General features: G+C 40.8%; 1 protein-coding gene across 6 annotated transcripts in view; it reads left to right on the top strand.

The window, feature by feature from the left end:
• The window catches only part of LMBR1 (limb development membrane protein 1), a 145,363-nt gene that overhangs the window by 46,834 nt on the left and 71,879 nt on the right, over positions 1-26,650 (top strand). For 5 of the 6 annotated variants that reach the window (XM_088834787.1, XM_055421640.2, XM_055421643.2 and 2 more), the window contains one exon: positions 6,646-6,749. The exons of the other annotated variant lie outside the window; for it this stretch is intronic. In XM_088834787.1, coding sequence (XP_088690913.1) covers positions 6,646-6,749 — 104 coding nt within the window. The remainder of the gene's footprint in view (positions 1-6,645; positions 6,750-26,650) is intronic. 6 annotated transcript variants of the gene reach the window in all.

Here is a 26,650-nt window from a genome sequence, read left to right as displayed (position 1 = left end):
CATCCAGCCATCCTCTGTCATCCCCTTCTCCTCCTGCCCCCAATCCCTCCCAGCATCAGGGTCTTTTCCAATGAGTCAGCTCTTCACATAAGGTGGCCAAAATATTGGAGTTTCAGCCTCAGCATCAGTCCTTCCAATGAACACCCAGGAGTGGTCTCCTTTAGGATGGACTGGTTGGATCTTCTTGCAGTCCAAGGGACTCTGAAGAGTCTTCTCTAGCACCACAGTTCAAAAGCATCAATTCTTCGGCGCTCAGCTTTCTTCACAGTCCAACTCTCACATCCATACATGACCATGGGAAAAACCATAGCCTTGACTAGACAGACCTTTGTTGGCCAAGTAATGTCTCTGTTTTTTAATATGCTGTCTAGGTTGGTCATAACTTTCCTTCCAAGGAGTAAGTGTCTTTTAATTTCATGGCTTCAGTCAACATCTGCAGTGATTTTGGAGCCCCAAAAAATAAAAGTCTGACACTGTTTCCACTGTTTCCCCATCTATTTTCCAGGAAGTGATGGGACCAGATGCCATGATCTTAGTTTTCTGAATGTTGAGCTTTAAGCCAACTTTTTCACTCTCCTCTTTCATCAAGAGGCTTTTTAATTCCTCTTCATTTTCTGCTCGTTCAGATATGTACCTATCCCTTTTTCAATAATTGATGGAACAAGCAGCCAGGAAAAATTAAGGATATAGAAGACCTGAATAAAATTAACTATCTTGGCCTAAGTTGTATTTATGGAGTACTGCCCAACAGTCGTGGAATACACATTCTTTTCAAGTACTCTGGGAATGTGAACCAAGAAAGCCGTATTCTGTGCAATTAAAGAAATCTCAATACTTGAAGTCATAAAAGATGCTCTCTAATGACAATAAAATTAAATGGGAAATCAGTGACAGCAACATTTGGCAACTAAATAACATACTTCACAGTAACTCAAAGAGTAAATCAAAAGGAAAATTTGAAAGGACTTTGAACTCAATGAAAATGAAAGTAAAGCATTCCAAAATTTATGATACAAAGATACCTGTTTTAGAAAAGGAAATAAAGGTCTCGTACAGTGTCCACCGTAAGAAACTAGGAAAAGGAGAGCAAATGAATCCCAAAGTAAGGGGATGGGAAATAAAAAAGATGGGAGGAGAAATGAACAAAATAGAGAATAGAAAGCATAGAATCAATGAGAAAGTCAAGAGTATTGATAAAGAGTTAGGCAGATTGATCAGAAAAACAGACACCAGTTATCAGTATCAGGGTGTCACTACAGATTCCACAGCTCTTAAAACACAGTGCGTGTTATGAACACCTTTATGTCAGCAAATTCAACAACTTAGAGCAATGGGAAAGTTCCTCGAAAGGCGAATACTACTGAAACATTCCCAGGCATTGTGGGAATGTTTCAGACATTCTCACAAACAAAACTCTAGGCTAAGAAGACTTCATTGGTGGTCCTCCCAAGTATTTAAGGAAGAAATAATGCCAATTCTACACAGACTTTTTAAGAAAATTGAAAATGAGATATTACTCCCCAATTCTGAGGCCAGTATTACCGTGATACCAAACCAAAACCAGATAGACATATGTGAAAACTATAGGTGAATATCCCACGTGAACATAGATGTGTAAATTTTAAACATAATTTTAGCAAATCAAATATAACAATATATAAAAAAGATGATATATCATGACTTTTGACAAAAGCAGTGAATTTAATTTATCATGTGCACACACTAAACCAGGAAATTCATATGGTCACCACAATATATGCAGAAAGAGCATATGACAGAATTCAGTGTCCATTCCTGATAAAATCTCTCAGCAAATTAGGCATGAAAGGGAATTCCCTCATCTTAATAAAGAGCCTCTGAAAACCCTATAGGTAACATCATACTTAATAGTGAAAGGCTGAATGTTTTTTACCTGAGCTTCCCCTCTCATCACTTCTGGTGGTTTTTAAAGAATAAATGAGATTGCAAAGGAAAGAGTAAAACTGTCTCTAATAACAGATGACATGACTGTATTGAAATTCTGATGGAAATTATTCTAAGAAAGCTATTAGAACTAATCAGTGAATTTTGCAAGGTTGCAGGGATATAGGGTCAATGTATAAAACACCATTGCATTTCACTAGCAATGAATAATTGGAAATCAATTTAAAAACCAATGGCATTTACATACAGTAGAATAAGAAATGTGAAGTGGTTAGGGATGTGTGAGACCTGAATACTGTCAACTAGGCATCACTGCTGAGGAGACTTAATGTGTGCTGAGTACATCATGAGGAACGCTGGGCTGGAAGAAGCACAAGCTGGAATCAAGATTGCTGGGAGAAATATCAATAACCTCAGATATGCAGATGACACTACCCTTATGGCAGAAAGTGAAGAGGAACTCAAAAGCCTCTTGATGAAAGTGAAAGAGAAGAGTGAAAAGGTTGGCTTGAAGCTCAACATTCAGAAAACGAAGATCATGGCATCTGGTCCCATCACTTCATGGGGAATAGATGGGGAAACAGTGGAAACAGTGTCAGACTTTATTTTTTTGGGCTCCAGAATCACTGCGGATGCTGATTGCAGCCAGGAAATTAAAAGACCCTTTACTCCTTGGAAGGAAAGTTATGACCAACCTTGATAGTATATTAAAAAGCAGAGACATTACTTTGCCAACCAAGGTCCGTCTAGTCAAGGCAATGGTTTTTCCCGTGGTCATGTATGGATGTGAGAGTTGGACTGTGAAGAAAGCTGATCGCCGAAGAATCAATGCTTTTGAACTGTGGTGTTGGAGAAGACTCTTGAGAGTCCCTTATACTGCAAGGAGATCCAACCAGTCCATTCTGGAGGAGATCAATCCTGGATGTTCATTGGAGGGACTGATGCTAAAGCTGAAACTGCAATACTTTGGCCACCTCATGCGACGGTTGACTCACTGGAAAAGACTCTGATGCTGGGAAAGGTTGGGGGCGGGAGGAGAAGGGGACGACGGAGAATGAGATGGCTGGATGGCATCACCGACTCTGTGGACATGAGTTTGAGTGAACTCCGGGAGTTGGTGATGGACAGGGAGGCCTGGCGTGCTGTGATTCATGGGGTCGCGGAGAGTCGGACACGACTGAGCGACTGAACTGAACTGAACTGAAGTACATGGAGAGGAGTGCTGCTGTGCCCGTAGATCAGAAGGCGGTGATGTTAAGGGAGCCCATGAATGTGCCAGTTCTCCCCAGATTGATCCATTGATTCAACACCATCTTAGTCAAAATACCAACATGCTTTTTTTGTGTGTGTGTGTGGGGGGGGGTTAGAAATTGAAAAACTGACCTAAGACTTAGATGGGAATTTAAAGGATTTAGACTAGCCAAAACACCTTTCAAAGAGAACAGAATTGGAGGACTGACTGCGGGACTCCAGGTTTACTTTAAGGCCGTAGTAACTGATACTGCTGTATGCATCCACACAGAGATGGACAGATGGGCTAAGTCGATGGAGCACAGAGCCCAGGAGTACATCCACACACAGTGAGAGTTCCCTTCAACAAAGATGCGAAGGCAGTTTGGCGGAAGAGGCTGTTTTCAATAGATGGGACTGGAGCACTTGGGTAGTCATAGGTTTAAAAGTGAACTTCAGTCCATATCTGGCACCATATGCCGAAAGTAATTCAAAAGAATCATAGACTTAAATGTGAAACTGTGACACTTGTAGAAGGAAATACAGGAGAAAGTCTTTGCCATTGGGCTAGACTGTAATTTCTTGGGCAAGATAGCTAAAGCATGATCCGTAAAGAAAGCTTTGATAAATTGCATTTTGTTAGCGTTAGGAAATCTTGTTCTTTGAAAGATAGTGTTAAGAAGATGAAAAGACAATTCAAGGAGTGGGAGAAAGTATCTGGGAATCATATGCCTGATAATCACAGCATATAAAGAACTGCCAGACTCACTAAGTACAACCCAGTGAAACAATGGGCAACAAATTTGGAGAGACGTGTAGCAAGTTGTAAATGGATGGCAGATAAGGTCATGAAAAGATGTGACATTGTTATTCATGGGGGCAATGCAAATTAAAGCAGTGATGAGGTACCCGTGTGCACCCGTGAGAATGACTGAACCTGAAAAGACCATTTTTTTGTCAAAATGTGGATGAGACTTCAGCTCTGCTGGTGGGTGTGTGAAATTGTATACCCACTTTGGAAAACCTTTTGGCAGTTTCTTTAAATGTTAAGAAACACACCTACTTTATGACCCAGACATTGCACGCTCACGTATTTACCCAAAAGATATGAAAGCTTGTGTCCATATGAAGACTTGTACTTGAGTGTATAAAACTCATTTATGTGTAAAGTTGTGTTATTGTGAGAACCACAGCTCAGATAGTTTGCAGGGACATGGATGAAGTGTGGTTAACTGAATCCAACCTGATACAAAGGGGCAGGCTACCGATGCACCACAGCATTGAAAAAACCTCAACAGAATTGTGCCAGGTGACAAAAGCCAGACAAAAACAAGAGCATATACTACACTTACCATGTACAGAAAATTTTAGGTTTTTGTAAAAAATATAGTTTTTTATAAAGTGCAGAGTCTGACTCCTGGAGTGTGGAGGCGGGTGGAGGGCGCAGGAGGCAGTGCCTCTAAGCTGCTGAGGATACTTGGGCGTGGCGGTTGCATGTGCTCTCTGGGTTGCGGTGACGCGGCGGCAGGTTTTATGGCGTCGTGCGCTTTACGTCAGTGCAGTCGTAAACCGTCAGTAAGTCGTGCACACTGTGTCACTAATAACTCGGCAGGTTTGCTGCAGGTTAATATTTTTGCTTTGCATATATGTCGTGCCTTTTGGCCAAGTGAACACGGGTGCTCAGAGTCCGGTAGCTTGGTACGGGAGCTACTTAGCACCGTGAGTTAGTAGCCTCTGGGGACCTGATGGTTATTAAAAGCAAAAAGTCATTAAGTGCTTATTTGGTGACAGACGTGCTGGTTGTCCATGCATTATTTCGCTGAATTCTCAGCATCACCTACAGACATGATCCTCAGCCTCGTGTGGATGATGAACCTGTGACTTAGAAGGGTTGTCACATGGAAGTGCAGGGGCTGGAAACCAGGTCTGTCTGGGAGTCTTGTGTGTCCATTTGGTCAACATCCTATGTGTCTTTCCTGGTTATTAATACAATACAATTGGCTGTAACTATAACCCCTCTGATTGAAGAAGATTAAGATTTTTAGCATCTTTTTTTTAAGACTGAAAGTGGTTAAGAATTTTAGCACAATTTTTATTTTTAAAAGTACAAATTAAAGTTTTTCCCTCTGAAAGATATGAGACATTGTTTTTGAAGACACTTTGTGAAACATTCTGTTTCCTGCTAAGATAAATATATACTGTAAAATCATTCAACCTATCTAGATTTTTGAATAAGAAACTGCAGATTGATTTTTAATTATATCACCGTGTTTACTAAAGGAAGTACATCTCTCTAGGTAACCTGTACAAGTGCTGCAGTCATTCTTTATGTTTACATTCCATGCTGTTCCAGAAAGGGTTTAGGGCTGTTATGAAGCGTGTATGTGAATCTGTAGCCAGGGCAGTTGGGAGCTGTCTGCTTTGGTTCCCTGAGAGCTCAGTGTGTGATCCCCCGGTGTCAGTGGGAGATCCCCGAGGGCAGAGGTGTGTGTTTCCTTCATTGCTGCGTCTCCAGTGCCTGGAGCAGTGACATATAAGCAAGGGTCTCGAAAGAACATCAGTTGGCTGTTTTCAAAAGCATTGGATTTTAAATGTATGTAGTGTGTTGAACTTATGCTTAGCATAATTTTTATCTTTGTATAAATTTTAATGAAGATTATAGCCATCAGTTTTAAAGTTGAGTGTGTTACCTATAAAAAGTGAGCTGCTGGTCCAAATATCCCAACGAGATACCTAAAGCTCTGTATTTTAAAAAATCAACTCCTACTATCATCTCAGTTGCTTTTTATTGTGATTTTATGAGTGTGGAATGTGCCAGAAAGGGAAAAGGTGATGCGAACTCTCTTGCCTCTCAAGTTTTCTTTCCCAGTTGGAGTTGCTTACTAAACTTCTCTGATGCGATCGTTTTTAAAAATCCCAGGAATTAGTGTAGCTCCTCACAGGCTCTGCAGTCTTGGCGGGTTTTATGTAACCAGCCTCTGTCATGTTGGGGGATTGCTGTGAAGACTAAATGAGTTTGTATAATATCTGTAAATCATTTAGAACAGTGCTTGGCACATGAGGGCTCAATAAATGCTAATTATTACTTTTAGGGTTTTATGAGGCTTAAATTAAACAAGATAATACATGTAAAATGGTTAGTAGAGTATCTGGCATTTATTAAGTGCTCAATAAATGCTGCTGGCTCTAATTTAAATAGTCAGGTGCCAATATGTCTGAAGAGGCTGTGTCTTTGGATTGTTGCATATGTCATATGTTTAGTGAATTTATTTTAGAGCACGAGGAAAAATCAGTAGTTTCTATATTGACTTTTCCCAATAGTACAAGTTGCAGAGTTATAAAAATTTTACAGAAATGTGTAATTATTCTGATTTCTAAGTTTAGGTACTTTGTTAGGCCTCTTTATTAAGTTTATGTTTAGTTTTTGCTTTGACTGATAGCAGAACGTAGCACAGCAGTTAACTCATTTTTCCTTTATTGTTATCCTCATAGGTTTGTGGAACCTTGCTTCTCTCTTTTCCAATCTTTGTTTATTTGTGTTGATGCCCTTTGCCTTTTTCTTTCTGGAATCAGAAGGTTTTGCTGGTCTGAAAAAGGTAAGTAAATGATGTTTTAGAATTAAATTTCTTAAATGAAAAAGTAAATGTCATTCATTGTTGAACTAGAAATAGTAGGCTTAAGCAACTTTTACTGAAATGTAAAACATTTAATAATAGCAGTACCTTATTAATATTAATATGCTTTTGCAATAATGTTAATAATGTTACACATTGAGTTAATAAAAGTGTCCACAGGAAGGAAGTCATCGTTTGACCTTTGAATGCTTTTTGTAGTACGTACAGAGTTGGTGGAGTATTCTTTTCTAGAATGAATAAGCCTGATACAACGGCTATTATTCTTTTCCTAGATACTGTCATTTAGTGTAAAGCATGCCATGAAATTCTAAAAATCTTAAGCTGTATCTTGATGTAGAAGTGGTTTCACACCCAGTGTTTGCAGGAGGGCAGCATGTTACCGGGCTGCCCTGGATTGTCGGGTTCCCAGGATCCGTGACTTACTGTGAGATGAGTGTGGGAGGCAGAGAAGTGGGCAGAGAGCAGACTGCCAGAGCATCTTAGTTAATCCAGACCTTGTAAGTGGGACTCACTCCCTCTGTCCTTGAATAGTAGGACATTTTAAAGTGAAGGGAACAACATTTCCATTTATAGCTTGTGGAGCTGTTTGCTATAAAAGCTTGGAATATATTGGAAGGATTTCAGTAGTTAATACTTTTTGAGTGACTTTTAAAACTTGACGAAATGAGTTCTAGTGTTACAGGTTTCAGACATATTACACCTTTTTAACTTTTAGTTAGAATTATTCGTATTCATACTGTGGTATATGGTTCGTTTCACATTTGGTGAATCTACTGAGATCAGAGTGGATGGTTGAGTATGGTGGTCAAACCTGCATTGAGAACACTGGCTTTTATATATTTGATTTGTTTTTTATAATGATATATGTAAATTATTTAAGTCATCCATGTAATGGGAACAACTTGTATAGTTTCATTTTAAACAAAAAACATAACAAAAAATAAAAAAAACATAATTTCTTGAAGAATTATAGAAAGTTTTGTTGTTGAAAGGGATTTAGTTCAAACTCTCCTTTTATATCCAAGGGTGTTAATGTTACTAAATTGTCTAAGAACCTCATATCTCTACCACTGTAGAACTCAAACTAAGACCCAGGGCTTGCTCTTACCTTCCCAGAGTGTGCAGTTCTTCACAGGTAGCACTGTGGGAGCACAGGTACAGCCAGCAGGGTGCCTGCTGGGTGGTGGCCGGCCAGGGGCCCAGGGACGGAGGGGCAGAGGCGTGATGCAAGGGGGCAGGGCTGTCCTGCAGGGGTGTGGCAGGTAGTAGTGAACAGAGCAGGCGTGGTCTGGAAACCAAGAGACAGAGCTCTGGGAGACTGGAACGTAGAACAGAACGTCAAAGAGGGGTCGGAAGGAAAGAATGTGGTCACGGAGAAGAAAGAGGTCATCAGAGGAGAAGAAGAAACGAGATCATCGGGGACACTTGAGAAAGCAAGTTTTGTAAAATGTGGGAGCCTTTTGATGGATAGTCGTTCACTTGGCACAGTGTTACTAGGCCCTTACTGAGCAGTGATTCCTGTGCTGTTAGAGGACCTTGCTGGGTACAGAAACGAAAAGACAGTGTTCTTGCCTTCAAGGGATTCACACAGGGAGAAGTCATAGATGCTGGAGGAACTTTGATACAGCAAGCTGCTCTGGGAGGGATGTCTTGGTTTGCCTAGAGAATCGGGAAGACTTCAGGGAGGAGTTATCCTGCCCGTGAGCTGAGACTTGCAGGTGAGCATCCAGGCTTCAGCAAAGCCTGAGACACTGCCTGAACTGAAGGACTGGCCGATGCTTAGTCAGAGTGGAGAATGGAGACAGAGCGCTGGCCAGGGTCAGACCCCGAGGCCCGTGTCCTCTGCCACCTAGTCTGGGTTTTATGCTGTAGACACCAGGGGGTTGGCACAGGATTGCTGACGAGACTGCTGCACCTACTGTTGTATTGAAGCATGTTTAGAGATAAATGCATGTGTCAGAATGTAGCATAAGTCCCTGGGGAAGGAGTACATGCACTGCACATGCAGAGCGCTCTGGTGGGGACATCACCACCCTGAATCAGCCACGCCCCTGACTCTCAAACAGCGTCACTAAAATGGCCTTGTCGATGCTTGCTTCAAACACGCAGAGTTCCCCACCCCCGTCTGTCTCACAAGTAATCTTATCAAGTGCAGAAGCTAGGTAAAGCTCAGTGTAATCAATGTATTTTCATATTTGGAGATTAAAGGTATGCTCCCTAGGTTATGCTTGATGTAAAAATCTGGTTATTAGTTAAATAGATTATTTTAAAAACAGTGTGCAATATGGACAAATCTCTTGCATCCAGATCATTTTCCTCCCTTCTTGTGAACTAACCAACTGGGAAAGGGACTTGGCTAAGTCTGTCGGAGCAGAGTTAGCACCATCTCTAGAATTAAAAACAGTTGGTGCAAAAGCCCAGTGAGAAGTTACTGTTCTCCTGTTCCTCCTTGTCCGCTGAGGTCACAGGGGAGACAGCTTGAGGAGAGGCATAAGAAGGTAAGGAAAGATACTTTGTACCTACAATTACACAGCGGCCTTCCTTCCAGTCTTTTCACTTCTAGTCTCTTTGTACAGGATTCAAAGAATGCCTTTTCTGAGCGCATCTCTGAGTATGTCTCCTCAGAGTCCCTGCAGCCACCAGCTACATTTCATGGTCTCCGAGGGGACTAATGTGCCCAGTGACTGTAGGATGCAGTGGGCATGACCCATCCAGTTAATTCCCAGACACAGCCAAGGAATTAAACAGGCAGGGGGAGCAGAGCTCAGGATGGTTCTCATTTATGAGACTCTGGTAGCTGGGGGATGAGTGGGAGTTGTAGAAACCAAATTAAAGAGTGTGGTCTTTAGTAAATGCTGCTGAAGGAAGGAGGAAGGTGGGGTTGTGGCTTGGAGGAGAGGAGGTAGAATAATTCTCCTCTTAGTGTGCTGGCGGTGAGGGTGTGGAAGAGAGATTGCAGGACTGCAGTGGGGGAATCTGTCTTTAGTGTCAGGCTGCCTGGGCTGGTGACATCATCTGTACCTCAGGGTTTCTTTCTGTAGAGTGGGTCTAGTGATGATAGTTACCTCACCGTTCCGTCTGGAAGACTGAATGAGAAGTGATTGTCCACGTGAAACACATAACCCAGGATTGAACTCAGTAAATGTTAGTTATTATTGTCACTATCTTAGAGCTTCGTGCATTTGACTGTCAAGTATTCTAGAAAACATCAGTGTTACATGCATAGATCATTGGGAAGCAACAAAATACAGCAGTCAGCTCTTAATTATTCTTGTATTATTAGGCAATTTTATGATTCCACATTATTTTTCCCATTTTGAAATGTTATGTACTGAAGCAGAATCAAAACTGCCTAAGAGAAGGTACATCTGCAAGGAACTATATTCAATATTCTGTGATAAACCTAAGGAGGAGAATTTGAAAAAGAATATATGTATAACTGAGTCACTTTGCTATACAGCAGAAATTAACACGACATTGTAAATCAAATATATTTCAGTAAAATTTAAAAAGAATGTGCATCTAGACCTTATTAGAAATGTTTAGAGAGCTTTAAAGTCTGAGTAATCATGGAATGTTATTCACAATGTTTACCTTTTCCAGTTACATGGAAGTTCCAGGGGTTATTATTAGCACTGTCTTATTTCAGTCTAACCGTGTTAGGTATGCTTGTGCTTGCAGGATTGTGCCGTCCTTTTATATATGACCATTTGTATTTACTGCACAGATTCTGAACAGAGTTTGATAACATCTCCAGTGCTTTCCACAGGTGGCATTTCCATAGGTCGTAGCTCAGTGAGGAACTCCACTGCTCTGATGAAGGGAGTGGGTTGTTGACATTTTGACATGGATCCTTTTAAAGCGCTTTGTTCATTGGTTACATTTGACACACCTACTTCCAAGGCGACCTTGAGGAGAGCTTTCGAAAGCACCGTAATTGGTAGATTCAGCCCAATAATTTGAGTAATGACAAACTTGTAATATGGTTAAGTGAAATTTCCTTTTTTTCCCTTTGGCCTCCCTCCTGGTGCTGTTTTACTGCGTTGAAGTCTGGTGGAGCCCCTGAATGGCACATGGCCCCACCAAACTCCCATTGATTCCCCTGGGCAGTCGATTTTAAAGCAGCCCCTTGCATATCGTGCGGAGATGCGGAAATTGGCCACTGGCCTTGGCGGATGCAGAGCTTGAATTGAGAATCAAATTAAGCAGAATTCTGTACTTAGTTTTTAATTAAACCACTATGTTAATTCAAACAGGACATTTTAGGCCTGGGGGGTTGACCATGGCCTTTTAAGGGCCTTAGATCGCCTTTCTTCTCTCTCCTGGCCTTGGCCTATGTTTCTTTTTTATTGGGCCCATCTCCTAGCTATTTCCCTTCTTTATAATTCTCAAGGGTAGGAGAATATAAGTGGTTTTGATAAAGCAAGTTTTTTTGTTTTGTTTTTGTAAGAAGGTAACTTTTACCTTGGAATTTTGTTAGTAGTTAAACAGTAATCTAGTTGAGATTATTTCACGGTCACCTATCTATATTGTAGTGAGCATTACACGTGTTCATGTGTATACATTATTTCGTGATCACCTCTGTATACTGTAGTGAGCCTTACGTGTGTTTGTGTGTATTTGAACCTGCCCTCTGCTTGCATCTTACGTTTCAGCTCTGATGAAGAGGTTGTGTCTGGTGGGTTCTGTTTTTGTTTTGTGGCAGAGATGTTTTCCCACAGTTTTTGTCTTGGCCGCTCAGTCATACCCCAGAGAGTGAGGGTCTCGGGGCTGACCGTGCTCCTGTTCCTGTCATACTCAGGTCACCTGTGTAACTCTCTCCCCACGCTGCCTCCAAGGGACCTCTGGATTATTTCAGATGATGTCAGAAGATGTTTTTCCATTGTATAATCAACTGGTCTAATCTCTAGCCGGGGTTTAAATGGGAGTCAGGAATATGTTTGTTTTATATTGTATCTTAACATCTTACTTTGAATTAAAATGTCATAAGGAAAATAAAGTGTCATGAGGAAAAAAATTTAACAACTTAATGAAAGTAAAAAAAAAATCTCGTCAATGACAGATTATTTCATGAACCAAAGATGTTTCTGGGAGTAACTTTATACTGTGCCTCACATTAATGCCTATCTTTGATTTGAAGTTGTGGCATAAAACTTTAACGTAAGTGACAGCAACATCCTGACCAATTACTGAAGCCATCCAGACACCCCCAGATGTCCAGAGCATAGCACACGGTCTGCGGGATTAAGAGGGCAACTCCTCGAACTTCAAACAAAGTGCTTGATAATAAAAGCAGAAAGGACAAAATCTGAGGTAACTTCCTTTCTTAATTAATTAGACTGGCCAGGTGGAAGCGAAGAGCTGGGTGCCAGTGCTTGCAAGGTCTATAAAGCTGAGCGCCATGACAGCACAATAGAGGAGGAACAGACATCGCTTTAATATGTTTCTATCCTGTGTCACAGTTTGAAATTGTCCTGGTTTATGTCCCTTTTGGCAAACTTACATAAAAGTGACCTTGTACTGTATTTTATGACCAGATGACTTTTTCCCCCCAGTGGCTAATTTGTATCAGGCCTCCATCTTAAAAAGACACAGAAGTGAGTAGGAAGTCCATTGCATTCTTTCATTATTTTTGCTCGTTTTTGCCACTGATCATCCATAAATTGTTGGAAGCGAGTGATTAAGGAAGTGCTGCTTAGTGTCAGTGGCACATGCGCATATTTGGCCTGGTTTTTGTGGGTGAGAGGAAATCACGTGCAAAAAGGGAAACTCCTGCTGGGGGCCTTTCAAGGAAATTTACCTTGGGTCTTGTTTTGATCTTGGTGTTTATTACAGAAAATGGAGTCATATCTCACTAGCTATTGTTATGTGTTAATTCGATTTTCCCAACACCTTCAAGAAAAAAACCATTCAGTAATTTATTAAAAGAATTCCTCTGCCTTTCTTCAGTTGAGGGTCTGATTTTTTCTGTGGAAACAATATGGATAAGAATGACTATTTTCAAAACGTTTGGTTCTGGTGGTGGTGTTATGTACAGGGCTCCTTTGGCCTTGTGACTCTGCTGTAAAAGGCGTGATTATAATCATATAAACGAACATTTCAGACACTGGAGCTTGACACAGGGTCTCAGAGAAAGACTTATAAAAGTATTATTTTGAAGAAAAGTTTGCATTTGTTTTATTTAAAACTTGTTTGTGTTTAAACGATTTTGCATTAGAAATCATTTAGCTCATGGAGTGACATTAATTTCGTCGCTCTTCTCGGTACTGTTGGGGGATGGAGGCAGCTGAAGCGTGATGTTGGTGACCGGGTCGGTTGCCGTCACAGAGCAGCTGCGCTTTTAGAGCACGTTGCTCCGTTCCTGCACACTTTGTAACGAAGTGATGCTTTCCAGTCATCAGGAGAGGAGAGGTTTTTGCTGTGAGGACCCGGACTTAACTCCCGAGCCTCCTTTACTGACCTGAAAGTCCAGGCTCGATTCTTAGTGTCTCCATCTGTACAGTGGACTGCGGTCTGACCTCGTCCTCCGGGTGCCTCACCTAATGCGAGTGTAAAGCCCTGAGATGCAGATAGAAGTGGCATTTTTTATCAGAGGCTTAAGGGCACCAACTGTGAGCAGGTTAATGATGAAGTGTCAGGAAGATCTGTGTAGGTTACTTCACGTGTGATAGCGAATGATGTAAGAAGTTAGAGTGGCGTCGACACAGCTTTAGTTACTTTTTGAAATGGAAATGATTTTATCTTGTAACAGTGTAGGTCATAAAAAAAGGTATTGTATTTAATAGGTAACTGAATTTTAAACTTTATTTTATATGATAATTAAATTACCAACTAATGTCTCATAATCTGTTAATTGAGAAGTTTAGGTAGGGAGAAAATAAAAAATCACCAGGTTCAGATTTTAAACTAATTATACTTTTAATTAAACTGGCCCTAATACTTCTGATATACATAAAACAGTTTTATAGGAATAATCATTATCAATTAGAGTCTCTTTTCTAAAACTTTTTTTGGGGAAGTTGAAAACTGGCTACCCTTGGTTGCAGTGAATTTTATTTGAGGGTAAAGTTAGATGTCGGATTTAATGCTGACTGGAGAGCCGTGTACGGGGTCACACGGAGTTGGGCACGACTGAAGTGCCGAAGCAGCAGGAGCCGCAGAGAGCGCCTTGCGTAATTGGGTCTGTAGGGTGAGAGCCCACCCAAGCGGCTACAGTTAGCGTTGCTAAAACCTTCTATTTTGGGGAGGCACTTAAACTCATATTTATTTGGGCTTCCCTGGTGGCTCAGGTGATAAAAAACCTGCCTGCAGTGCAGGAGACCTGGGTTCGATCCCTGGGTCAGGAAGATCCCCTGGAGGAGAGGGCATGGCAGCCCACTCCAGTATTCTTGCCTGGAGAAGCCCACAGAGAGAGGAGCGTGGTGGGCCGCAGTCCATGGGGTCGCAGAGTCGGACACGACGGAGCCACGCTTTACTTGTCTGTGCAGTAGTCTCTTGAGCCTCCCTGGCGAGACCTTGTGGTCCCTGTGCACGTGCACCGTGCGCGGCTGGGACTTGACGCCGTCACTGTGTGGCCCAGTCACTGGGCCCATTCGCACCAGAGTGAAAACTGTGTGCTCAGACACATCCAGAGCACCACGATTGTTTGCTAATTTTCACATGAAGGGATATTTTAGGTTGCAGTGTATCTGCTTTTCTTTAAAACTTAAGTCATTAATAGTTATACTAGAAAATTTATTGGTTTGCATACTTTCTGGTAACGAAAGGAAATTGTCATCTAGAAAGACTAGCCCTTACTATTATTACAGACTGATTGACTTTGAAAGCAGTTGAACTGTTAAAAAATACATAAAATGTTTGTTCTTTTAGTCATTAAAAATAAGATGAGTAGGCAAAAACAAAAAAATAACCATGCATCAACAGCAGAAAAACAATTAAACGTACTGAAATGGTCAATTTAAAGGAAGCATTTCTTATTATCTTTCTTGAAACACAAAGAAATTTTGAGTTATTTTATAATGTTGGATTTAAATGCTTTTATATTTTGATACTTTACTGGGATTACTCGATATTAATATTTCTCTTGTTAATTAACAAGTATTAAATTTTAAGCAGGCTGGTTTTAAACAGACTTGTGGAAGACTTAAATTTTTTAAAAAAATCCTTTTTGAAGTATCAGAAAATCTTCTCTCAATGATTTTTGCTTCTTTCTTAAAGGCCTAGAATTAAATGATATTTCTGATTTTTTAGAAGAGGTTTAATGAAGTCCCTTATACTGTGATAGAAACCTGCTGCATTATATGACTTTAAAATACGCTTTCAGTTTTCCGGGTAAGGTTCTCTCTCTGTTACTACCGTAGCTCAGGCTTCTTTATTGTTTACCTGGATTATTTAAGCCACTGTCCATCTGTGTTTTCTGCTTCCAGTTTCAGTCTCCCACAAAGTAACCTCCAAACTGCCTTCTAGCATTGCTTTTTAAATAATGCTGTGTCTGTAACTCACCTTTGTAAAATCTCCGAGGACTGAAATCACACAGGCACAAGAAAACTTAAGTGGTAACTGAAAAAGTGATAACCTATCAGGAGAGGGAGGTAGTTACAGGTGGTCCAGGACATTCAGGCTGGGAGTTGAAACAAACTCCACTGAAAGCCCTCAGCAGGAAAAAAAAAAAAAAAAAGGCAGACTTGTTTTACACATACACACACACTCACTCCACACAGACACACACACACACACACACATTCTCTTTCTCTCTCTCCCTCTCTCAGGGAATGTCTGTCAGCCTTAGCTCTGAGCAGAAGTCTCCCCTGAGAGTCCACAGGCCTCTACCTCACAGGAATTGGGGTTTGATATTACTACCTGAATTGTTGAGGGACGCCAAGCCAAAAAGTTAGCCTAACAGTTTTTTCAAAGTATTACGTATCATTTTCAACATTTTATCAATTATCAACCATCAAAAAACTAAGATCACGGTATCCGGTCCCATCACTTCTCGGCAAATAGATAGGGAAACAATGGAAACAGTGATAGACTTCATTTTCTTGGGCTTCAAAATCACTGCAGATGGTGACTGCAGCTATGAAATTAAAAGATGCTTGCTTCTTTGAAGAAAAGCTGTGACAAACCTAGACAGCATATTAAAAAGCAGAGACATTACTGAAAAAGGTTTGTCTAGTCAAAGCTATGGTTTTTCTAGTCGTCATGTATGGCTGTGAGACTTGGACCATAAAGAAAGCTGATTGCCGAAGAATTGATTCTTTTGAACTGTGGTGTTGGAGAAGACTCTTGAGAGTCCCTTGGACTGCAAGGAGAACAAACCAGTTGATCCTAAAGGAAACCTGTCCTGAATATTCATTGAAAGGACTGATGCTGAAGCTCCAGTACTTTGGCCACCTGATGCGATGAACTGGCTCATTGGAAAAGAGCCTGATGCTGGGAAAGATTGAAGGCAGGAGGAGAAGGGGACGACAGAGAATGAGATGGTTGGATGGCATCACCGACTCAATGGACATCAGTTTGAGCGAGCTCTGGGAGTTGGTGGTGGACAGGGGAGCCTGGCGTGCTGCAGTCCAGAGTTGGACATGACTGAGCAACTGAACTGAACTGATGTATCATTTTATCACCCAGCCTGATGTATAATATCAGTTTAGCATAATGTATAATTAAATTTTAATTTTAAGTATTTATAAATATATGACTAATGTTGGTTTCTAAAACATTAGAAAGTTTATTTAATGTACTTTAAGATTCATAAAACATACACAATTTTGAGCTGGTCCTATTAATAACAAGGGATACTGCCTTTCAATTAATTGTATGAGAAAACTCAGGGATTGTGTGTGTGCGCTCAGTTGTGTCTGACTCTTTGTGGCCCCATGGGCAGTCACCCGCCAGGCTCCTCTGCCCTTGGGTTCCCTAGGCAGGAGTCCTGGAGCAGGGCGCCATGCCCGCCTCCCGCGAGTCTTCCTACTCAGGGACGGAGCCCACATCTCTTGCTGCTCCTTCCTTGTCAGGCAGGTTCTTCACTACTTGACAACAAACATGTAACTAGGTCAAGAAAACCTGATTTCATTTCATCCTAGCTTGTTTCCATTGTAAACCTACACTTTCTTAGTAATTTGATGTTGGTTTAAGTTATTAAAGTGTTATTATTCCTTCAAAGCCAAGGATGAGTAATATAGTCTATTCTATTTTAGCTATCTTTTCTGTGAGTTTTCACAAATATCTAATATTTAAAAAATCTATCTGGAGCTAATTTCGTGAGGTGATTAAAAAGAGTGAATCGAAATAAATTTTTCTGTTACTCAGTTATTCTAAAGAAATATACACAGTAATATTACTATTGCCTGTTATTTTTTAATATTAATATTTAAATTTTACTTGCTTCCCTGGTGGTTCAGAAGTTAAAGCATCTGCCTCCAATGCGGGAGACGCGGGTTCGATCCCAGGGTTGGGAAGATCCCCCGGAGAAGGAAATGGCAACCCGCTCCAGTATTCTTGCCTGTAGCATCCCACGGACAGAGGAGCCTGGTAGGCTACAGTCCACGGGGTTGCAAAGAGTCGGACACGACTGAGTGACTTCACTTTCTTTATAATTACACATATTTTTGGACTTTTTGCAGCTTGTATTACCTGGAATCACTATTCTCTTCTTATTTTCATTCTGCTTTTTAATAATCTCCCCTGGACATTTCTCTGTAGATTCGATCCCGTTTGCTTTCTGTCATTTAGGGTTTCCTCAACGTTGCTGCTCTGCTGGCGGCACTCTTGTCTTCCAGCATCGTTAGTTCATTCAGGTCATTCCTACTGACCACGTTTTGTATGCTGGGCACTATTGCTGCTGCTGGGGACAGTACAGCCAATTGATTCTTTCTTTATTACACGTTTGTCCTGTTATCTGTGGTAAAACATGTATGTGTTTGTTAACTGTCATCTTGAATTGATGTCCCTGATTCCTCTATCTCTACCTATTAGCTTTACGGACCCTTCACCTAAAACTCAGTTATTTGTTAGTTTTGGGGCATTCTTGGTTCATTTTTCCAGGCCTCGGAGGCTCTGTGGTCTCTGCTTGGACTGGCTCTGATTCCATCAGCAAGTGTGTGGCACAGTCTTTTCTTTTGGCCTCTCCTCTTTGGCTTTGTAGCTGTTTTGGCCTCTCGTGACCTTGTTGTTTAGTCGCGCAGTCGTGTCTGACTCTTTGTGACCCCATGGACTGCAGCACGGCAGGCCTCCCTGTCTATCACCAACTCCCGGAGCTTACTCAAACTCATGTCCATCGAGTCGGTGATGCCATCCAACCATCTCATCCTCTGTTGTCCCCTTCTCCTCCCGCCTTCAGTCTTTCCCAGCATCAGGATCTTTTCCAGTGAGTCGGCTCTTCGCATCAGGTGGCCAAAGTATTGAAGCTTCAGCTTCAGCATCAGTCCTTCCAATGAATATTCAGGGTTGACTTCCTTTAGGACCTTTAGAACCTCGTGACCTTAAAGTTGCTTAAAGATCTTTTCCAATCTAGTGTTTAGAAATTCCTTCTCAGGATTCCAAGATGATTTCTGCAAATGTATACAAACCTTTCCTAAATGTGTCTGTATTCTAGGATCTTTAACGTTTCATTTTCTTGGTTCTTCGTTGTGTGCATGAAGCATGTTCACAAGGTTGATGGTTTTGGCTGATTCTCCTGTGTATCTTGACTTCTGTCGGTTTTTCATTAATATTTTAATTATAATTTAAACAAGTTTAGAGAAAGCCGGTTAACACCATGTTGTATTTTATATCATTCCAAATCACCTTTCAGCATTTGTGCTTGGATTATTGTGTAATCATAATTAGTGTGTACATATAGTTTATGTCCTTATTTTAATAAATTGTGTACATAAAGTTTCTAGTGCCAGGGAAAATTGTCCAAGACTTGGAAACGGATGGAGGAGACCCTGGGTGTTGCCGGTGGATGCTGGGGATTGTGTGACCCTGCAGGGGTGTGACCCTTGGCTGGTGTTCTGTTGACCTGCTGTGTTTCATCTCCTTAGGGTTAGAGTGAAGCTGGAGGAAACTGAGCCCGATGCAAATTAATTTGTCTGATAGAGACTGTAAGTGATTTCTTCCCTGTGCAAAAGATAGCACCCAGCATTCCATTTTATTGTCCCACAGGATGTTATCCAGTTTTGCATCTGTTAGCAGGTTGATTTTAATATTTCTGGATATCCAAGTATTTGTGTTCCTCACATTCTTCTTGGACCTGTTTCTGACAAATTAAAACCATGTGCTGAAGGACGTGAAGAACAGGAAGGACCGGGTGCTCGGAGCGGAGCTGCTGCCAGCGAGCTCCAGGAACACTTACACAGCCCGTGGTCCTGGGGGCTGCGCGCCGGTAAACGCTTACAGGCCCACCAGGGCACAGGGTCCCGAGAGGCCTCACCCAGTCACTCTCAGACCCAGCGTCCCCAGAGGCAGGAGGTGGTAAAGGCAGAAGCAGCAGGACAAAAAGTTTGTGTATTAAAGATGAGCAGGGACTCAGAAGGTGACCAGACAGCTGGGAAAAGTTAGCATTGTGAGAGGTACCAAATTTGATGTACTGCTCAGAGTTAGTAGACAAAAAGAAGATTTCAGAGAGATTTGAAAGTATTTGATGTAGCAGTTTAGACTTGTCTTGGCAGAGGGAATTAAGGATACCTTGTTCTCAATATTGCCAGAAATGAAAGTTCTGTTAAGTCATTCTGATTTAAAGAAAAGGTCGAGACAGTTTCCAGGATATTTCTACAGACTTTAAAAAACGGATAACTACAATTTCATCAAATTTGTCCAGTGATCTGAAGATGGAACATGCACAGTTGTATTTTATGGAACTAGTATAATCTTGATGCCGAAAGCAGACACGGTTAGTATGAGAAAGGAACGTTATAGCCATTCTTATTCATGAATTCTTATGAATCAGGAAATATTAAGCTGAATCCAGCTATGTACACAAAAGATCGTCATTCAGAAAAATTATTTCAGCTATCAGGGTTGGTTTACCATTGGAAGTCTATGGCTGTAATTCCTATTAGGAGAGTGAATGAGAGAAAAGAATCAAGTGAGCACCTCAGAAGAGACACAGAACACATCCGCGAAATGATGGCCATTGCGGTTGAGAAGCAGACCAAGAGCTGAGGGAACGCGATCAGTGACCTGAGAGTGGATGTCCACCCTGATCCTGCAACTGGCACTGCTTAGTAACGTGTTAGAAGCATCTGCTGTACACTCAGAGCCGCCTTGAGTGCTTTTGTTTCTGGTAACAGATAGCACTGCAGTAGAGTTCTTTACCGGCCACAGTTAGGCCAGAAAAGGAAGAGTTGAAAGGAACCAACAAAATAGTCTTGATTAACAGATGACATTGTCTTTTGAAAAGTCCTGTAGAATCTAAAGATAAATTATAATTCAAATAAGAAAATTTAGCAAGGAAGCTGGATGTGGGATTAATACAGAAAAATCAATAAAAACAACAAACAGAAAATCTAATTACAGATATATTTTATATAGCAAGACAGCCTAAAGTGTGTTGAAATAAACCCAACAAATGATTTTTAAAAACTTATTGAAATAATATACAGAAAGAAAAAATCATATCGAAAGATGTTAAAGAGACCTAGGTAAATGGGTAGCTTTTTTATGTTTATGAATTTCTTTATATGATAACTATACCAGTTTTCAGGTTTGTTTTTTTAGAGTCAGTACAACTCTATTAAAAATTTTAAGGTTATTTTATAGCATGTGACAAGGAGATAGTACAGATCTATAGAAGGCAGAGAACCAAGAATAGCCAAAACAATTTTGAAGAACATGGTGGTGAATCTTCCTCTATCAAAGCCTTAGAAAGGAACAAAGCACTTACATAGACATTGCTTTGAAGAAGACGCACAAGTGGCTGGTAAGCACCTGAGAAGGCCCGAATGTCACTAGGCGTTGGGGAAATGCAAATCAAAACCCAGGAAGAGCCTCCTCCACATGCATTTGGCTACTAGGGAAAAAATAAGAAAGTATCAGGTGTTGGTGAGGATATTGAGGAACTGAAACTCTTGTACACTGTCAGTCAGACTATGAAATGATACGCTCACTGTGGAAAAGAGTATAGTGGTTGTTTAAAAAATTAAAAATGTGATTATCGTACGATCCAGATATTCCAGTTCTGGGTATGTACACAAAAGAATTGTAAGCAAGGACTCCACAGATATATATATACACACCCATTTTCATGGAAGGATTATTTATAATAGATAACCGAAGTTGGAAACAGCCCCAGTATCCATCAGTGGATTAATAGATACATTGTGGTTTGTGCATACAGTGGAATATTATTAGCTTTAACAAGGGAGGAGATTCTGACATGCTACAGCACAGATAAACCTTGAGAGCATTATGCTGAGTGAAATAAAGTCAGACACAAGACAAATACTGTTGTGATTTCACTTATAGTATAGTCAGATTCATAGAGACATAAAGCAGATGGTGGGTGGGCTGGGGTCAGATGGAGAGTGAGTGTTTAATGAGTGCAGAGTTTGAGTATATCAGAAGCCCTGGAGATGGATGGTGGTGATGGTTGCATGACTCTGTGAATGTACCTCATCTCACAGAACTGTACACTTGACAGTGGTTGAAATGGTAAGTTTTTTGTTACACATTGTTGTTAAGTTGCTCAGTCGTGTCCGACTCTTTGCAGCCCCATGGACTGCAGCCAGGCCTCCCTATCCTTCACCGTCTCCCAGAGCTTACTCACACTCATGTCCATCGAGTCGGTGATGCCATCCAACCATTTCATCCTCTGTCGTCCCCTTCTCCTTCTGCCTTCAGTCTTCCCTCAGTATCGGGGTCTTTTCAAATGAGTCAGTTCCTCACATCAGGTGGCCAAGGTATTGGAGCTTCAGCCTCAGCATCAGTCCCTCCAGTGAAGATTCAGGATAGATTTCCTTTAGAATCGAATGACTTGATCTCCTTGTAGTCGAAGGGACTTTCAAGAGTCTTCTCCAGCACCACAATTCAGAAGCATCGATTCTTCTGCGCTCAGCTTTCTTTATAGTTCAACTCTCACATCCATACATGACTACTGGAAAAACAATAGCTTTGACTAGATGGACCTTTGTTGGCAAAGTAATGTTTCTGCTTTTTAGTATGCCGTCTAGGTTGGTCATAGTTTTTCTTTCAAGGAGCAAGCATCTCTTTTAATTTCATGGCTGTAGTCACCATCTGCAGTGATTTTGAAGCCCAAGAAAATAAAGTCTGTCACCGTTTCCATTGTTTCCCCATCTGTTTGCTATGAAGTGATGGGATTTTGAATGTTGAGCTTTAAGCCAACCTTTGACTCTCCTCTTTCACTTTCATCAAGAGGCTGCTTAGTTCCTCTTTGCTTTCTGCCGTAAGGGTGGTGTCATCTGCATATCTGAGGTTATTGATATTTTCCTGGCAATCTTGATTCCAGCTTGTGCTTCATCCAGCCTGGCATTTTGCATGATGTACTCTGCATATCAGTTACATAAATAAGCAGCCTTGACATACTCGTTCTCCAATATGGAACCAGTCCCTTGTTCCCTGTCTGGTTCTAACTGTTGCTTCTTGGCCTGCAGGTTTTGCAGGAGGTGGGTACGGTGGTCTGGTATTCACATCTCTAATAATTTTCCACAGTTTTTTGTTGTGATCCACCCAGTCAAAGGCTTTGGTGTAGTCTGTGAAGCAGAAGTAATACTTTTCTGGAATTTTCTGGCTTTTCCTATGATCCAATGGATGTTGGCACTGTGATCTCTGGTTTCTCTGCCTTTTCAAAAAAAGTAAATGACGAGCACAGCAGCTCAAATTGGTGAAAACCAGGTTGGTGCTGCAGGTGTGTATGGTTCAGAGGGCTACATGGGTGCACAGTGGTTGCGGTGATGTTCCTTTAAGTTGGGTGGATATCTGAAGGTATTTAATAGACATACCTACACTGTGTACAGACTGACAGCCTTGGAGATACTGTGGATTTATTTCCAGACCACCACAATAGAGTAAATATTGCAGTAAAGCGAGTCACATGAGTTTTTGGCTTCCCAGTACATATGAAAGTTATGGTTATACTACACTGTAGTCTATTAAATGTGCAATAGCATTGTGTCTGAAAAACAGTGTCAGTTCAGTTCAGTCACTCAGTCATGTCTGACTCTTTGCGACCCATGAATCGCAGCACGCCAGGCCTCCCTGTCCATCACCAACTCCCGAGTTCATTCAAACTCATGTCCATCGAGTCGGTGATAGTTTAAAAACACCTCTTTGCTAAAAAGATGCTAATCATCATCTGAGTCTTTAGTGAGTCAGTATCTTTTTGCTGCTGGAGGGTCTTGCCTTGATGCTGGCTGCTGATCGGGGGAAGGTTGCTGAAGGAGGGTGGCTGTGGCAGTTTCTTAAAATAAGATGGCCATGGTTGCCACCTTAATTGACTGTTCCTTTCTCTGCAGCATGCAGTGCTGTTTGATACCATTTGAGCCATATTAGAACTTATTTCAAAATTGGACTCAGTCCTCTCAAACCTTGCTGCTGTCTCCTTAACTAAGTTTATGTAATACTCTGAATCGTTTGTTGCCATTTCAGCACTCTTCACAGCATCTTCACCAGGAATAGATCCCACCTCAAGAAACCATTTTCTCTGCTCATCCCTAAGAGGCAGTGCTTTTCTGTGAAAATTAATCGTGAGATTGCATTGTTTCAGTCACATACTGAGGCTCCCCTTCTAATTCTAGTTCTCTTGCTGTCTCCACCGCCTCTGCTGCTTCTTCCTCCACTAAAGGCTTGAGCCCCTCAGAGTCATCTGTGAGGGTCAAAACCAACCTCTCCCAGTCTCCTGTTTTTATTGGTGTTTTGATCTCTTCCCATGAATATTGAATGTTCTTAATGGCATTTAGAATGGTGAGTCCTTTCCAGAGGGTTTTCAAATAACTTTGCCCAGAGGAATCATTGTCTGTGGCAGCCAAAACTTTACAGAGTGTATTTCTTAAATAAAAAGGCTTGAAAGTCAAAATTACTCCTTGATCCATGGGCTGCAGAGTGGATGTTGTGTCCGCAGGTATGGAAACAACTTGAATCTCTTTGTATATCTCGATTGGAGCTCTTAGGTGACCAGGCACATTGTCAGTGAGCAGCAATTTTTTAAAGGGATCCTTCCTGGTGGCTCAGAGGGTAAAGCGTCTGCCTGCAATGCGGGAGACCCAGGTTCGATCCCTGGGTCTGGAAGATCCCCTGGAGGAGGAAATGGCAACCCACTCTAGTATTCTTGCCTGGAGAATCCCATGGACGGAGGCTTGCAAAGAGTTGGACACGACTGAGCAACTTCGCTTTCACTCGCACTTTAATCTGAGCAGTAGGTCTCAACAGTAGGCTTAAAATGTTCAGTAAACCATGTTGTCAACAGATGTGCTGTCATCCAGGCTTTGTTCCATTTACAGGGCACAGGCAGAGTAGATTCAGTGTCATTCTTAAGGGCCCTAGCATTTTCAGATGGTCAGTGAGCACTGCCTTCAACTTAGCCATCACCAGCATTAACCACTGTCAAGAGTCAGCCTGTCCTTTGAAGCTTCACAGCCAGGCAGTGGCTTCTCTCTAGTCTGTAAGCCTAGTTCAGTGTCATAAGGTGGCTCTTCTGTGGCATCTTGGAATTCCTAGTGCTGTTTGCGTAAGGATACTTTTTGCCACAAAAGCAATGTGACACTGGTACCTAAATTATCCTGTGGGATTGCTTTCATATTATAGTGTGTCCTTTAGTATCTTACACATTTTCCTGTACTAATGTAATATAATAGTAACCCTAATGATCCTTCTTTCAGTTTGTTTGTATTGAAACTTGTGCCTGGGTGTTTTATGAAAGGACTAGTAAGGTAATGGCTATGTTCTGTTAAAGGACTGCGCATTTGCTTAGCATGAAATGGAATTGAAAAATTGGTATTCTGGTAAAAGAAGCTTTTGTGTATTTTGCTTTAGTTTCTTTACTAAAATTATAGGTTGCCTAAAACTGTTAGTGTGTTTTAAGCCTTCTCCCCTACCTCAGCTTTCCATATCAGTTTGTCTTTTAGGTCTTATTTTTGTCTTGTGTTGAGGGTGGAAAGCACAGGCTTCAAAAACTGGACAGACCTGAATTAAAGAGTTCTGACAGGCCTTGAACAGAGTGACTGTAGGCTGATTATTTCGTTTTTTGGGTGTGAGCCTTCTCATTTATAATAAATTTGGCTTTATTTTGAATATTCAGTGATTACATATAAAGCAACTACATAACGGGAGCTTTGCGAATAGTTCCCTTCTCTTCTTTTCCATCAAGTTTTACTAAAGAATTATTAGAACAGAGTTAGAGTTAGAAAAGATCCTTACTGGCCAACTATTAGTTTATTTTCATGTGATAAAGTATACTGAGGAATGTTTTTTCCCCCAATTTAGAGTTAATATTTAAACATTTTGATGGAAAGTCCCTGCAGTCTTTGTACAATTCAGTTCTTTCATTTACATGTTGGAAATTCACTGTATCTATCTGTTTATTTTACTTGTAATCTGGAGGATTTTGTTTGTTTAAAATCCTGAGAATTTCTGCCTATTAAATCTAGTGAACATCTTAGTTCAATGAACTAGCAGTGTTGTTGTTATTATTTTAACTTAGCCTAAAATGCTTCCTTTTTGTCAAGTCTCAGTACCTTGAGTCTCAGCATTTTCACTTTTCCTACTGTATGACTATATTAAATAAATATGTATATATATAATAAACTGCAGAAAATATTAATATTAAAAAGCGTTTCATTCTGGAGTTTTAACAGTGCTTTCCATAAAGCTATTTTCTTTGACTTGGGACCAAAACTCTTTTTGTCTGTCCTTTTAATGATTACTTTGGGAGCAAAGGGGGAAATGTTTGACTCTCTAGGGATACTTGTTTGTAGTTTTTTCATGGTTGAAAATAATTAATACCTGCCTTTATTTTCTGTTCTTTATTAGTCCTTCTATCGATCTTGCCCAGATGGCTGCATGTGTGCTTGGTGCTGTCTTGATGTCATGCTGAGCAAACCTTATCTTAATGTTACTAAGAGACCCTTTTTGTTAAGTGGAAACAATGGCTTGATATTTATTTTAAATGTTCTGTGAATGTAGAAATTTTTCCCAGGCTTTCCTGATGGGTGGAGACATAGTATATGAAGTGGTGTTTACATACCTTCCAAGAGGCCAAGATGTCCATGCGAAACCTTGTTTAAATGTTCATCACCATAGAAACACACCAGTTCACTATTAGAGCTTTTGTAAATATATTGTGATTTTCACTTCATTGATGTTCAGTACAGAGCATTTAATGTGTAAGTGACCAGCACCAAAATTTGCTGTTTAGCCTTTACTAGCCTATTTAATCTAAACTGTTAAATGCTGAGACAGTTGTAATTTCCGGAATAATACTGGTATGAAACTAAAGTAATTAAGTATATAGCTTACTTTTCTTAAAAACAATGTTTCCTTGGCGGAAAGAAAGTAGTTTGTTTTGAAGTTTTATTTTATTTTTTTACTAATACCCTGAGTGCTTATTATACTATGATTTCAACAAAAGGGATGGTGTTTCATAAGGTAACTGAGATTTATGTTTTTGGGGGCTGGGTTAGACAAAGTATTTATAAAAATATTACGAAATTCATGAAATCCTAGTACTGTATGGCATGGTACAACATTCAGAATTCTGTGAGCAAGTGTTACTGTTGATGATGAGTAGTTCTGTGATGTTATATTCCGGAGGTGTTTCTTACTTTATAAGATGAACAGTGGGAACCTGCTTCCACTCTGACGATGTTTGCCACTTTGTCGACTGCAGGATGTTTCAGTCCCTTGTGCTGACATCTGGCACATCTTTTAGC

This window comes from Moschus berezovskii, chromosome 3 (assembly GCF_049115385.1).
Source record: "Moschus berezovskii isolate FMDL1 chromosome 3, NW_MosBer_1.0, whole genome shotgun sequence".
NCBI lineage: Eukaryota > Metazoa > Chordata > Mammalia > Artiodactyla > Moschidae > Moschus > Moschus berezovskii.
Note: the sequence above shows the minus strand (reverse complement) of the source record. Positions and strands in the feature narration are given on the sequence as shown.